The sequence below is a fragment of the Stegostoma tigrinum genome, chromosome 31 (genome assembly GCF_030684315.1).
Source record: "Stegostoma tigrinum isolate sSteTig4 chromosome 31, sSteTig4.hap1, whole genome shotgun sequence".
NCBI classification, from domain to species: domain Eukaryota; kingdom Metazoa; phylum Chordata; class Chondrichthyes; order Orectolobiformes; family Stegostomatidae; genus Stegostoma; species Stegostoma tigrinum.
This window is the reverse complement of record NC_081384.1, coordinates 38,106,717-38,121,548: the sequence shown is the minus strand read 5'-3', so window position 1 is coordinate 38,121,548 and position 14,832 is coordinate 38,106,717. Positions and strand designations below refer to the sequence as shown.

Below are 14,832 nucleotides of genomic sequence, written 5' to 3'. Positions count from 1 at the left end.
ATCCTGTGTTTCACCCAGTCAACATTAAGAAAATGGAAGCCTCTCAGTGGAGAGGATCATTGTAATAGCCAAGCAACTATTAAATATTCCCCCTGCCTGAGTATTCCTTAGACCCAGGAACTAGCACAGGGAGCTCAAAATGCTCACAGGGTAGTGGATCTGCACTTGATGTTAGCTGAAAGAGAGGAATCCCATTGATGCACCTTGGAATTGCTTTCAGCTCCAAGCCTTTGTTGGGTAGAGAGCAGAGGTTGGCTGTTTTGGGGTGGTGGGGAAAAGGTGGCAAGGGGTTTGTGTGTGATCGGTGTGAGGAATGAAAGGAGCTGGTTTTGTGTCACCAAATTTTTTTCCAGTCTCAGTCATGCTAAACAATGTGGAGTAAACACAATGTGACTGAACTCTAATCTAGAGCCCTATCACTCACCAAAACCATGATAGGGGTAAACTTCCAATCTCCTGGTAAAGGAATGTCAGTCAGAGCTTGTAGGTATCTATTGGTGCTGACAAACTGAGAGACACTGACCAGTGTCATGTACTCTGCTCCACCCCACTCCTTGGCCATGCTGCTGACTTCACTATTCAGATAATCTAGTCATTTTTCACCAAATGTTTCGGTAGAGCAGGCCCTGACAATTTGACTCTTGCCTGTCCCCTGCAGGTCTGTCCAATGATTTGGATTTTGCATCCAGCAGCTGACTTTACCCGACGAGGCAATGCTTTCGTTATCCCTCCTAACTCTCAAATTCCAGTGTGCATAACATGATAATGAAAGATTCAACAGATGTTTATTGTGGCTGGCTAATATATGCAGATATTACATTCTCTGACACAAGTGTTTGGGCTAGTATTAGGCTATTCATTACAGCAGAAAAACGTATTTTTAGTAATGTGCCATGCTTCAAATGATTAGAGTTAAGTTTCCATCTGAGAGCTTTATAGCCTCAGGTCACATGCTATGATGCTTTGCTGATATCATAAAGCCTGGCTCTTAAAGACATATTGACATACGCTGTTTCTTGAAGGCATACACTACTCACTGACTATTGGACATAATACAACATCCCGTACTGAATGAAAGGTCTCTGAACAGAGTTTGCAGGATTTGGTTAATGGACAAGGGAAATTCCAAGATGGCCACTACTGAAATTGTTAAGGACATTTGAGAAGTTTTGGGATCTTGGGTAGTTTTTGCAGGCATCTTGAATGATTTCTGCTATGAGACTCTGTACCTGCGTTTGGAAATGTGACTGATGCTTGGCATCCTTGTCCAAAAACAAAGACGAGCAGTCCACCGTCTTTGGAATTTTGGATACAAGGCCACACAGTACTGTGATACGCAGAGGCTGAGCTTAACACTACCATTCTGCTGGGGGTGGTGCAGTTTTGGGTAGGGGTCGGGGTCTGTGTTCAGCTGGTGAAAGGGCAATGAGGGAAGGTGTCGGATAATGTTCCCGTCTTCCACCATCTTAAGTGCCCTTAGCGTTACCATTCCTAAGCAGACAGGTGCCTAATTTATATGGAAGATTTGAGCTTGATGATACTATTGGCATTGCAGTTCCATTTTAAGTTAAAATAGCAGAAATCGCACACTGGGTTGAACTGATAGCAGGAGTTGACAAAAGACAGTAGAGGGGCCAGAAGGGCCTCCATGAATATCAATGCTACCTTTCTGTGGAGTCTGTGTGGAGGAGAGGGTGTCCTTGGTCTCCTGAGCCTTTTTAGCATCTCCTTCTCAGTGTTGGAGCCATCATTGAAACTCCTGCTGTCTCCACTGCTCATTTTTCAGTGGACAGTCTCAAGGATCTTTGTTGCTGGTTGTGTTTGTCGCAATGACGTTCCATCATTTCCTGATGGGGCACAGTGCTGTTTATTAGGAATGAGGGCCAGTTTTAAAATTCACTTTGGGCTTCTGCTGAACTCTCTGTATCACCTCATTCCAGCCGTGAGTTGAAATTGGCCCTGGCCTTCTACACTCTCCATCAGTGTCATATCAATATGTAGCAATAGTGTATCAATGCTCCTACATCACATCAACTCAGTGAACACTCTCTCTCTCTTTCTGATTGTAGGGTGGGTGCCTATATTGGCCTGTTCCTCATTTCCCTGGGATCTGGTGGAATCAGATCCAATGTGTCACCCTTTGGTGCTGATCAGATAGGTGGGAAAGAGGTAAGTACAAATTGATCCTGTGTTTTTGAGAGCTTGGAACGACATTGACTCTTTTAAGTGGAATCCAGACAAAAGAGATAGGAATGGGAAGATTTGCTGATTAAATAGGAGGCAGCTTGTGCAAAGCATAAATATTAACATGGAACTGATGGGCCAAATAGCCTGTTTCTTTGCTGTAAATTATATCAAATTATATGTAATAAACCCTTTACTGTACAAAACATGCACAGTCTGGAAAAAAAAGATCGGCCTGTTGTTATCATAAAGAAATCCCCACTGCATTGTTCAGAAGTATCACAATGTGCTTACATAAATCATTTTTAAAGGAGTTGTGAGCCAGACAGATGCAGGTGCCAATTGAATGGCAGCAACATTGACTAAACTTGGTCAGCACAAATGAGTTGGACTGAGGATCTGTTTCTATGTTGTATGAGAAGAAGAGATGAGCCAGTTTTATACTAACAAAAACAAAGTTGCTGGAAAAGCTCAGCAGGTCTGGCAGCATCTGTGAAGGAGAAAACGGAGTTAATGTTTTAGGTCTGGTGACCCTTCCTCAGCTCTGAGGAAGGATCACTTGCCCCAAAGCGTTAACTCTGCTTTCTCCTTCACAGATGCTGCCAGACCTGCTGAGCTTTTCCAGCAACTTTGTCTGTGTTCCTGATTTACAGCATCTGCAGTTCTTTCGGTTTTTATTCAGTTTTGTACTAAGGCTGAGACAATAGCTTATGTCAAGATGGGCATGCAATGACCCCTGACCTGATTGAGTTCTGACTCCAGAACATTCTTTATTGCCAATTAACTACTTTCATCGAATTGGCTGCTGAAATTGGCCAGAGGAACGAAGCCAATAGATTGATGTGTAAATATCAGCACTAGGCATTGGTGCAGACTGGACACTACAGTTACTAACTGGGTTTATTTACTCCCCACAGGAGAAAGGTTACCGGATGTACTTTTCATTCTTCTACTTTTCTATGAACCTGGCAGCGCTACTTGCAGGAATCATCATCCCGATCCTGAGAGGTGAGGACAATCAGTGAGGAAGTGAAGTGGTGGTAATGTCATTTGGTAATCTTTGCCTGTAGATGTAATCTGATTCACAAGTTCATTCTTGGCAAACTCAGTAATAATGCTGTTGGGACAGTATCCCTCATAAAGGAGGCTACTCAAATGCAGTTCTCCATTGTCAGCTCTGGGGTAGTGTTGACAGGTGTTTGGAGATCAAACAGACCTCAATGGATTGAGATCAGTTTCCAGTAAGCATGAGAAACAGCGTGGGTGAGGACTAACCTGGTCTGATTTCAAACCAACAAGTGATGCTCCACAGCCATTCACAATCTAGAGAAGTGAGTATAGTGTGTCCAGTAGAAACACTGACTTAAGTCTGAATTAAACTGAGGAAGGGGCAAGTGACTACAAATACTTGGAAACTGGAAAGTTAATATCGGTTCAGCCTTTGGATCTTTGTGTTTGGCCATGTGCCTTCTAATAATAGCTGATTTGTATCCCAGAGTCTGTTATACTGAATATAATTTATTGCAAATAAAATGCAATATAAATGCAACTCTACCACCTGATCAGAGGACTTAGCTATTTCTATTACTCCAACCTCTGACCGATATATATCACCGGCTGGCCATTGTGCACTAAAAACTGATCTGTGTGGAATCCTATTAATTGGTATAACTAAGATCTGATCAAGAAATGCTGGAAATAGTCACCAGCTCAGGCAACATCTGCGGACAGGAACAGAGTTTCAGGTTGACATAAACTTTAATTGGAAACAAATTTCTGAAGAAGGATCTAGGCCCGAAACGTCGGCCTTCCTGCTCCTCTGATGCTGCTTGGCCTGTTGTGTTCATCCAGCTCTACACCTTGTTATCAAAGATGGAAGTGTAAGCGTTTTTGAGCCAAAGGAATGATGGAAGGGACAGGAAGGACAAAAGGGAACTCTTTGGAGGGCAGGTGAGAGATTACATGACAAAAGGTTTTATGTTGCAATAATCAAAAATAGTGGTAATGGGTATGGTAAAGATGTGTCTAGATACAGTGTGAATAGCAGGAGTGTTTGGGCCTTGGATGGTAAGAAGGGAGGAAATAAAAGAATAGTGGTGCACTTCCGTTGCTTGCGTAGAGAGGTGCTGAATGATTGGGAAAGCTGTGAGAGGAGGGTGACCGAGGAGTGGATAATGGAGTTGTGGGGGCACTGGACTTTTCTGGATGCTGAAAGTGCAAGGAAGTTTGTACTTTGTAATGGCATTCTGGTGGAAGTGACCGAGCTAGTGGAGGACAGCCTGCTGAATGTGAAGGATCTTAGGGTGGAAGGTGAAGCCATGGGTAGTGCTGTTGTAGTTCTGGCGGGGAGCGGAATGGTTTCTAGACAGCATCAGGGATTGTTTCTTAGAGCAGTATGTTGCTCCAAGAACAACGAACAGACTATTTCAAGTCCAGTAATGTTACTGAAATAAGATTAATAAGAAATCTCATAGTTAAGGATCCTTCATGGGGTAACAATCGCAACACAATAAAATTTCAAGTTTAGTTTGAGGGGGAGTAACTGTGATGTCAAACCAATGCCTCCAACTTAAATATAGGAAGTTACAGAGGTATGAAGAAGGTGCCACCTGAAGTGAGCTAGGAAAATAGAGTAAGGAGAAAGTCAGTGGATAAGTGCATATCTCATAATGTTCAGCAAAATTTACTCCAGTCAAAAAGAAGGATTCAATGTGAGAGGTGAACCATCCATGGTCAATAAGGATGGTCAAGGACAGTATCCAAACCAATGGCATTCAAAGCAGTGAAAAATAGTGGTAGGCTGGAGGACTGAGTTTTGTTTAGGAACCAGTAGCGGATGACAATAAAGCTGGTAAGGAGGGAGAAAATTGATTATGGAAGTAAATTAGCAAGAAATATAAAATCAAACAGTAAGAGCTTCTGTATGTATACAAAAAAAATGACAGTAATTAAAGCAAGTGTGGAAGCCTTGGAGGATGCAATTGGGTCATTAATAATGGGGAAGAGGGAAGTGGCAAATAACTTAAACCAATATTTTGTGTCAGTCTTCATAGTGAAGGACACTATAAACATCCCAATGTTAACAGATAAGCAAGGTGCTAACAGGTGGAAAGTTCTTGTTATAATCTAGATTACAGGAATAAGGAATTTGAAAAATTAATGGCAATTAAGGCAGACAAGTCACCAGAGCCTGATGGTCTGCATCTAACTGTTTTGGTCTCTGCACTTAAGAAAGATATTGCAGGCTGAAAGGGTTGACTTATCAAAAACAGCTGAACAGGTTCAGCCTTAATTCATTAGAGTTTAGAAGAAGGAAGGTTCATCTTATTAAAACATACAGGTGTCTGCAGAAGGGACTAGACAGACTAAATATTGAGAAGATGTTTCCACTAGTGTGGGCATCCTGAATTGGGGGACAGAATTACAGAAAAAGGGGACACTCATTGAAAACTGAGATGTAAAGGAATTTCTTCTTCCAGAGGGTAGTGAATCTCTGGAAACCCAAGAGATTTGTAAAAGCCAAATCACTGAAGGTATTTACAATGGGAGAAGGTGGAGTTTTGAATTATCAAGGAGTTGATACATATGCTGACCTGATCAATGGAGTTGAGACCTGGGGCAGATCAGCCATGATTTTTTTGAGGGGCAGAATGGTCTACACCTGCTCCTATTTCATATGTTCTTACATTATACCCATTGCCACACTCTGGCTTTTACACCATGAAACCTTTGTGTTTGAATCGCAATATTTTGCCTTTGTGTTGTATGATCACACAGTTCTACTGTCTGGCTCGTATCCAGCAATGTCTGCATGCTGTCTCATAATATTTTTGGAGAGTGGAGTGAACATAAGCGCATTACTGTTATAATTGACAGTGCTCTGTCTTTGCTTGCAGAGGATGTCCAGTGTTTTGATTCGGACTGCTACCCTTTGGCATTTGGTGTCCCTGCAATTACTATGTTACTGGCTTTAGGTATGTTTGATTTCTGTTTTGAACCTTCTTCAGCAGACCCAATGTGGAACACATGCAGTTCAGTGCTTCCCAAACTATTCCCCACTGTGACTCCATTTGATGAGAATTCCATTGTAGCCATGATTGCCGAGGTAGGTTCCTGTTGGTTTCTTTGTAATTTTAATTTTTAGGGCATCTTCTTCTCAATGGGATCCAAACAAGGCTGCAGAGTCCCACCTCACCATTACGTTTGGTGGTGGTGGTGGGGAGATAGCCCTTAATGAACAAAGTATGCAGAGGTTGTGGCCTAGCCACACAGACTGCCTGGAGATTGATTAAACTGAACTCAGTGTTGGAAACATGCTCCCTGAGCCAGTGAATACTTCAGCCTGGCCTGAGTTCCCCAGTGGATGTTAAATCTGTACTTGTAGACCATGTTTTAATCATTATGAACTGGGTCTGACTGGATTAGAGTTTAGACACTTCATCTTCTATTTGAGAAGCAGGAATATAATCCTTGACACCTCCTTTTTGTTTAAGCTGCTTAGATCTACTCTTCAGTCAAAATTCATCCCATAATATCTTTGTCATCAAAAGATAGCAAGAGGAAAACAGATAATGGCCAGGAGGGGTAGTTGAGAAGAGATGACTAAAATTGTGGCTTGAGATAAACTTTATAAAGGAAGACAGAATTTTGGTAAGATGGATAAATGAGAGTTGATGGAGGGCAGACAGTTTCAGATAATTGAGGACAACATTGAGGTAGCCAAGTCTAGAAATAATACAGGCATGTGAGGGATGCTGACTTAGAGGTGAAGATGAGCAATCTCAGAGGGGTCTTGCTGATGGATTGGATATGAGGCTTTATATTTAGCTCAGCATTGAACAAGACACAAATGGCCTGGATCAGCCTGAGAGAGGTCAAATAAAAAGCTAGTGTTATGTAAGCATCACCTTTTGTGACTGTGGGACAGTGAACGCTCTGTCCCAACAGGCTGAGGTAGCCTCCATGATTAATGTATACTCCTGTCATTGAGCATAAGGTAAACAGAGAGCAATTCAATAATAAAAAAGTGTTTTTGAAATAAGTGGCTGAGAGTTAACTGTCCTTGTCTGGGCTGACATGTTATGTTTTTCAGTGATTTTTGTACTGGGCACCTCTGAGTACAAGATTTATCCACCTACAGGAAACCTATTCTGCAAATTATTACGCGCCACTGGGGTAAGTCACTTGATACATCATTGTCTCTCCTGGTCATGTAGTGTCTCATTTAACAAAATTAGCATGCTCCACTACCTCTGAGTTGGTGGGCTTGTCCTCCCTATAGATACTGAAGATAAATTTAAGACAGCAAACCTGGAAATTTTCAGCTTTTTCTCCTGCCTATCATGTGTTGTGGCCTCCTCTACTTCGGTGATACCAAGTGGAGGCTCGGAGACTGCGTTGAGGGTTGGAATCATACCAGGCGCATAAGAAGATGATTGTGGTTGTTGGAGGTCAGTCTTCTCAGCCCCAGGACATCTCTGCAGGAGTTCCTCAGGGTAGTGTCTTATGCCCAGCCACCTTCAGTTGCTTCATCAATGACTTCCCTCCATTATAAGGTCAGAAGTGGGGATGTTGGCCAATAATTGCACAATATTCAGCACCATTCTTATCTCCTCAGATATTGAAGCAACCCATATTGAAATGCAACAAGAGCCGGACAATGTGCAGGCTTGGGTTGAAAAGAGGCAATTAACATTTATACCATTCAAATTCCTGAAAATGACTGTCTCTTCTTGAAGACAACCTAACTGTTGCTCCTTGACAGTCCATGGTATTATATCACTGAATTCCCCACTATCAACATTCTGGGGAATACCATTGACAGAAACTGATCTGGACTCGCCACATAGATACAGCAGTTACAAGAGCAGGCCAGAGGCTAGGAATACTGCAGTGAGTAACTAAAAATCCCCAAAGGAATCCACAAGGCACAAGTCAGGGGAATACACACCACTTGCCTGAATGAATGCATTAGCAACAACACTCAAGAAACGTGGCATGGTGAAATTACAACTGGTCTTGTGCCTGACATTGCTTAATCAATGAGAGCTGCCCTGTTTGTGTTCAACAGAGTGCTATTGCAAACAAAATCAAATGGTACATGAGTAAGAAGAAGGATGGAGCAAAGGAGCATTGGCTAGACTGGGCTGACCAGAAATATGAGGTAAGTCAACTCTATATATTTCCATTACTGTGAAAGCCCAACTTAATGGTAAGGCAGGTAGATCTCTGAAATTCCCACTGCTGTGCCAGTACCATGCACAGGACTGGATGACAGACCTTGAGATCTTTAAAATAGGCCAAGGGAGGGGTGTGCTGAACTTTAGGATGGCTTCGGTTCTGCTAGGATTCCTCCCCATTTACAATGGCCCTAAACATTCTGCTGCAGTGTGGTTAAGTGAGCTTTTATCATCAATCTTTCAATGGTTTGCCACTAAGCAACCTTTATGTCCCAATTATTTTATTACTTTCCTGCCATTATATCTCTGTCCATTTTACAGATCATTTTACACTTTTGCTGTTCTAGCTTGCTATGTTCCATTGTGGAATTTGAGGTGATGTTAAACATCCTGACGTTTCATTTGTCTGTATCCTACCACATTTATCCGGCAAGAGACATAATAAGCAATGTCAAAATATACAAGTCCCAGTCAGGGAGTCAGAGGGTAGTATCTGAAAAAGCAAACATTTGGAATGGGATTACAATTACAGTTGTGGACTGATGCCACATTCAAATATACTTCTAGAATCTATATTTTGGTGAACATGGAAAGGGTAGAGCAGACCATTCAGCCTCTCAAACCTCTCCTGTATTCAATTATATCACATCTGATCTGCATCTTAACTGTATTTACCTTCATTTGGCCCATACCCTTAATATCGGTGCCGTTCAAAATAAAAACAGTTCGTCTCGGTGTTGAGAATTTCAGTTGACAACCCCAGCATGCGTAGGCTATTGAGGGGAAGTGGTTTCAGATTTTGTGTAAAAAAAAAATCTTTCTCTTGATTTAAATCCTGAATGACCTGGCTTTAGTTTTAACTTTGGTCTGCTAAATTTCTGATTGTCCAACCAATGCAAATAATATCTTCATATTTATCCTGTCACATTGTTAAGCACCTCAATGACATCACCTCATTTCGGTGCATAAAAATTCTATTGGACAGATAGTTGTTAGAAAGGCTAGCAAACTCTCAAGAGAATTGAAGGGCCAACACTAGCTGGGCTTCATTATACAGGTTATACTGAAGAATGGGTTAGTGGAGATTTGACCTTTCCTTATTTTCCTACACACCATAACTCACCGGAGAGGGTGAAAAGGTAATAGGAATACAATTCTCCATTCATTCTGCTAGCGAAACAGCCACACAAATTTCTGCAACAGAAGGATAAACCATGTTAGAATATATCACATGGTCTTGAGAAAGGACCCTGATATCAATAGGGATTCCAACTCTAGTTGGATATGTATGTATATAATCAGGTGACTTCCTGATGCTAATCACCCCACCTCCTTGAACAGCCATTTTCAGAGAGTGCTGCCTTCCCTCACCAATCCAAAACAGCCTCTACATTATGTTAGAGATAGTGGAAACTGCAGATGCTGGACATGCCCCATTTCTGAAGAAGGGTCTAGCCCGAAACGTCAGCTTTCCTGCTCCTCTGATGCTGCTTGGCCGGCTGTGTTCATCCATCTCCTCACCTTGTTATCTCCATTATCTGATTTGATATGTTACTGATGTAGCCATTCTCCCTGCTTCAGATGCCTTTACACTTAATAATCAAAACACTCCATTTTTAAACACAGTTGTTTTAAGGAACCTGAAGAGTGGACTTTAATTTCTAGAACCTCCAGGATAACCCTGGAGACGACTCCATGACATGGGTGAAATGCTGGGAATAATTTGCAAGTGTTATGTTTGCTACTCACCTTTCTCTGTTTTACAGAAAGAGATCATCAATGATGCAAAGCGGCTGTACAACGTGCTGGCGTTATACCCATTGCTGCCAATGTACTGGGCACTCTATGAGCAGCAGGGCTCACGATGGACTCTGCAGGCCCAGGAAATGGATAGAAATGTGGGATCTATCAGACTGAAACCTGACCAGCTACAGGTACATGTCTCCCAGCAGTGAATGTGCTGGCTTGACTGATTCCAGGCATGGGGACAATATTTATTAACAACTTGAAGTGGTAACAGATTGATATGCTCTTTTATTCAAGGGGCAATCTCTCACAGCTTGGTACAGACAATGGCCCATATAGTGACACTTTGACACATCCATTTGGAGAGTGTGGAACAGTGAGATCAGATTTGGATTGTTCCGGTAAAGAGTGTGAACCCAATTGGCTATTGTGCAACTCAGCTCACCGTAGCCCCTTCCCTTTCTACATAGACCTGTGAATGCTTTATCTTCAATTGGTTCTGCCTTTTGAAATCTGCCTTTAACCTGCTTCCACCACATTTCCCAACAGTGCATTCTAGATCCTAACCACCCGCGATGTAAAAAGGGTTCACATGTCACTGATGTTTTGTTTGCTGTTCACATTATTTTTGATCTTCAGAGAATGGGAACAGTTTCTCTGTAACAACTCCAACTCAACTCGGGTTAAACCAGTATTTTATGAAAGTTCCTTATCATGGATTAGTTCTCACTCTCTAGTTATAAAGTTGTTTATGCCTTTTAACACTTTCTTAACTTTCCCAGCCATTTTGATCAATTTGAGAACATACGGCTGCAGATCATTCTATTCCTGCATTCCATTTACAATTGTGCCTTTTATTTTGCATTTCCTCATTTTTTTTCTGGCTTAAATATAACACTTTTCTGCATTAAATTTTGCCTACCACAATTCCTCTGCCTGAAAATATCCTCTCAAAGTCTGACATGATCTTCCTCACAGCTCACAGTATGTCCAATTTTGTGATCTCTGTAAATTTTGAAATTGTGGCCTTTACTTCCAACTCTAAGCCATTAATATAGATCAAGAACAGCAGCAGTCCTTGCACTGATAACTGGGGAGTTTCTCGGTACACATTCCTCCAATCCAAACAGCATTTGTTCACTATTACACTGTTTCCTGTCATTCATCTTGTTTTGTATCCATGTTGCCATTGTCCCTTTTACTCCATAGGCTGCCTACTATATGACACCTTTCAGAAATCATGTCATCTGTTAAGTTCCAAGAAGGTCCTGAAGACCGAAGTGTTAATCAGCAGGAGCTTTATTAAGAAGATGTTCACTCTACAGGTAGCAAGTTTAGACTAGGCTGTTTCCTGTCCAAAATGGACAATGATGTCATCATTACATCAGAGGCTTAAGGCAGTCCACTATACTTTCACAATTGCAGACTATCAAACACATTGATCCTTTCCATTACCTCATCAAAGATCTCAATTCTGTGAATCAAACAAGATTTACCTTTACAAATCTATACTGGCTCACCTTAATTAATCCTCACTTGTCTTGACCTCTTGATGTCCTGGATTATTGTTTCTAAAAGCATTTCCAACACAAGGATTAAACTGACCAGCCTGTAGTGTCTAGGAATATCCATTCACTATTTTTGGACAAGGGTGTCATATTTGCAATTCTGCAGTCCTCTGCTACCAACCCTGTGTCTGAGGAGGACTGAAAGACTATGGGATATGCCTCAGCAATTTCCAACCTTGGTACTCTGAGTGATAATGGACTCCTCTCATCTGTTCTGGTAATTTATTGACTTAAACTCGAGCCAGACGTTCAAATACATCTTCCTTATAAATTGTTAGCCCATCCACTCTGAAAACCTTCAAGCCTGTCACTTTTATCTGTTAGCTTCTGGCAGTATTTTCCTTATACCTTCTCTCTACTCAGAGTCATAGAGAGAGGGTCATAAACAACAGAGTTGGGAGGGAGACGGAAATGAATCCACTAGCAGAGGAAAGCCAGGTTCCTTCCCAGCTCCAGATACAGCATGTAAAGGTTCAAAATCCTCAGTGAAAGGGGAAGGGAAATGAACTTCACATTTAGCAGGGAAGTGGCTACAAACCTCAGGGTTAGGAGGGATGAGGATTCCATCTTTCTGAAAGATTCAAATTCTCACAGTCAGGGATATCTTTTGATTTCATTCCCCTTCTTTTATTAAAATGGTTTTTGTTTGTTCCAGAGTCTGAACGTTTTATTTGTGCTGTTGCTGTTGCCGCTATTTGAAGGATTCATCTATCCTCAGTTTGAGAAGAGAAAGCTTCTGATCCAGTAAGAATATCTGTCTATACCTCATCTGTCATCTGGCCTCACCCTGAAATATCTGAGGGGAACGTCTGACAAACCTCATCTCACCAAATCCACCTGCATTCTTATCTCAGTTGTGATTGATATGAGAGATGCTGAACGTAGAACATAGAACCTAGAACAGTACAGCAGAGTACAGCCCCTTCAGCCGACAATGTTGTACTGAACTTTTACCCTAATCCTAAGGTCTATCTAACCTCCACCCCGGCCTTATTACAATTATCAATATGCCTAGCTAATAGCCTTTAATGCCCCACTACCCTCTCCGGCAATGCATTCCACGCCCATATCACATTCTGAGTAAAAAACCTACCTCTGACATGTCCCTGATATCTACCTCCTTTCACTTTAAATCTATGCCCCCTCGTAAAAGCTACCTCCACCCTAGGTAAATGTCTCTGGCTGTCTACTCTAATTATACCTCTGATCTTTTGGTACATCTCTATCAAGTCACCTTTCATCCTTTGTCATTCTAAACAGAAAAGCCCTAGCTCTCTCAACCTTTCCTCGTAAGACCTTCCCTCCATTCCAGGCAACATTCTGGTAAATCTCCTCTGCACCTTTTCTAAAGCTTTCACATCTTTCCTATAATGAAGTGACCCGAACTGGACACAATACTCCGGATATGGCCGAACCAGGCTTTTGTAAATCTGGAGCATAACTTCACGGCTCTTGATCTCAATCCCTCTACTAATGAATGCTAACACACCATACCCCTTCTTAACAACTCTATCTACCTGGGTGGCAGCTTTCAGGGAACTGTGGATATGAACCCCAAGATCCCTCTGCTCCCCCACACTGCCAAGAATCTGTCCGTTAACCCTGTATTCTGCTTTCAAGTTTTTCCTTCCAGAATGAATCACCTCACACTTTTCAGGGTTAAACTCCAACTGCCACTTCTCAGCCCAGCTCTGCATCCTATCAATATCCTTTAGTAATCTGGAACAGCCCTCTGCACTGTCCACAATGTGACCCACCTTCATATCATCTGCGAACTTGCTAATCCACCCTTCCAATCCTTTATCCAAATCATTTACAAAAATCACAAATAGAAGAGGACCCAGAACAGACCCTTATGGTACACCACTCGTAACTGAGCACCTTGTTGAATATTTCCTGTCCACTGCCACCCTTTGTCTTCTAAGGGTCAGCCAATTCTGAATCCAATCTGCCACATTTCCCCCAATCCCATGTCTCCTTACCTTTTGCATGAGCCTACCACAGGGAATCTGATTAAACACCTTACTCAAATCCATGTATACCACATCCTCTGCATTACCTTCATCCATGTGTTTGGTCACCTCTTCAAAGAATTCAGTAAGGTTTGTGAGGCATGATCTACTCCCCACAAATCCTCACGCTGACTATCACAAATCAAACTGTGCCTTTCCAAGTGATCATAAATCCTGTCTCTTAGAGCCCTTCCCAATAATTTGCCCACCATTGACTTAAGACTTGCTGGTCTGTAATTTCCGGGGTTATCCCTGTTCCCATTTTTGGACAAGGGAATGATGTTTGCCTCCTTCCAATCTTCTGACACTATAGACATGGACAGTGAGGGCAAAAAGGTCATCGCCAAAGGCTCTGGGATCTCATCCCTCGCTTCCCAGAAAATCCTTGGATAAATCCCATCAGGCCCAGGGGACTTATCTATCTGCAATTACCTCAGAATTCCTCGTACATTTTCTTTACTAACATCAACCTCCTCTGGCCTACCTGTCTGTTTCACAATGTTCTCTTCTACAACGAGGTCCATCTCAGTTGTGATTACTGAAAAAAAGTATTCATTAAGGACCTCTCCTATCTCTTTAGGCTCCATGCACAAACTCCCATTACAATCCTTGATCGGCCCTATCCTTTCTCTGGTCATTCTCTAGTTCTGCACATAGATGTAAAAAGCCTTGGAGTTTTCATTGACCCAATCCGCCAACGTTTTTTCATGCCTCCTTATAGCTTTCCTCAGCCCTTTCTTCAGTTCCTTCCTGTCTAACTTGTATCCCTCTAGAGCCTTTTCCATTCCTCTTTTCCTAAACCTTACACAAGCCTCCTTCTTCCTCTTAACCAGTCATTCAACCTCTCTTGAGAACCATGTCTCCCTCACTTGACCGCATCTTCCCTGTCTGCTAGGGACAAACATATTGAGCACCTGCAGTATGCATTCCTTAAACAGTCTCCACATTTCCGTGGTAGTATCTATTCCCAATTTATGTTACCCAGTTCTTGCCTAACTGAATTGTAGTTACTCTTCCCCCAGTTATAAACTTTACCCTGCCATATGTACCTATCCTTATCCATGACGATCGTGAAAGTAACAAAGTTATAATTGCTCCCGCCAAAATGTTCTCCTACCAACAGGCCTAACACTTGGCCCAGTT

General features: G+C 42.1%; 1 protein-coding gene across 1 annotated transcript in view; it reads left to right on the top strand.

Moving 5' to 3' along the window:
• The window catches only part of LOC125466463 (solute carrier family 15 member 2-like), a 154,219-nt gene that overhangs the window by 98,430 nt on the left and 40,957 nt on the right, over positions 1-14,832 (top strand). Inside the window, exons 7-13 of the mRNA XM_048560992.2 lie at positions 2,070-2,169; positions 3,102-3,192; positions 6,081-6,158; positions 7,277-7,359; positions 8,255-8,347; positions 10,130-10,297; positions 12,333-12,421. Coding sequence (XP_048416949.2) covers positions 2,070-2,169; positions 3,102-3,192; positions 6,081-6,158; positions 7,277-7,359; positions 8,255-8,347; positions 10,130-10,297; positions 12,333-12,421 — 702 coding nt within the window. The remainder of the gene's footprint in view (positions 1-2,069; positions 2,170-3,101; positions 3,193-6,080; positions 6,159-7,276; positions 7,360-8,254; positions 8,348-10,129; positions 10,298-12,332; positions 12,422-14,832) is intronic.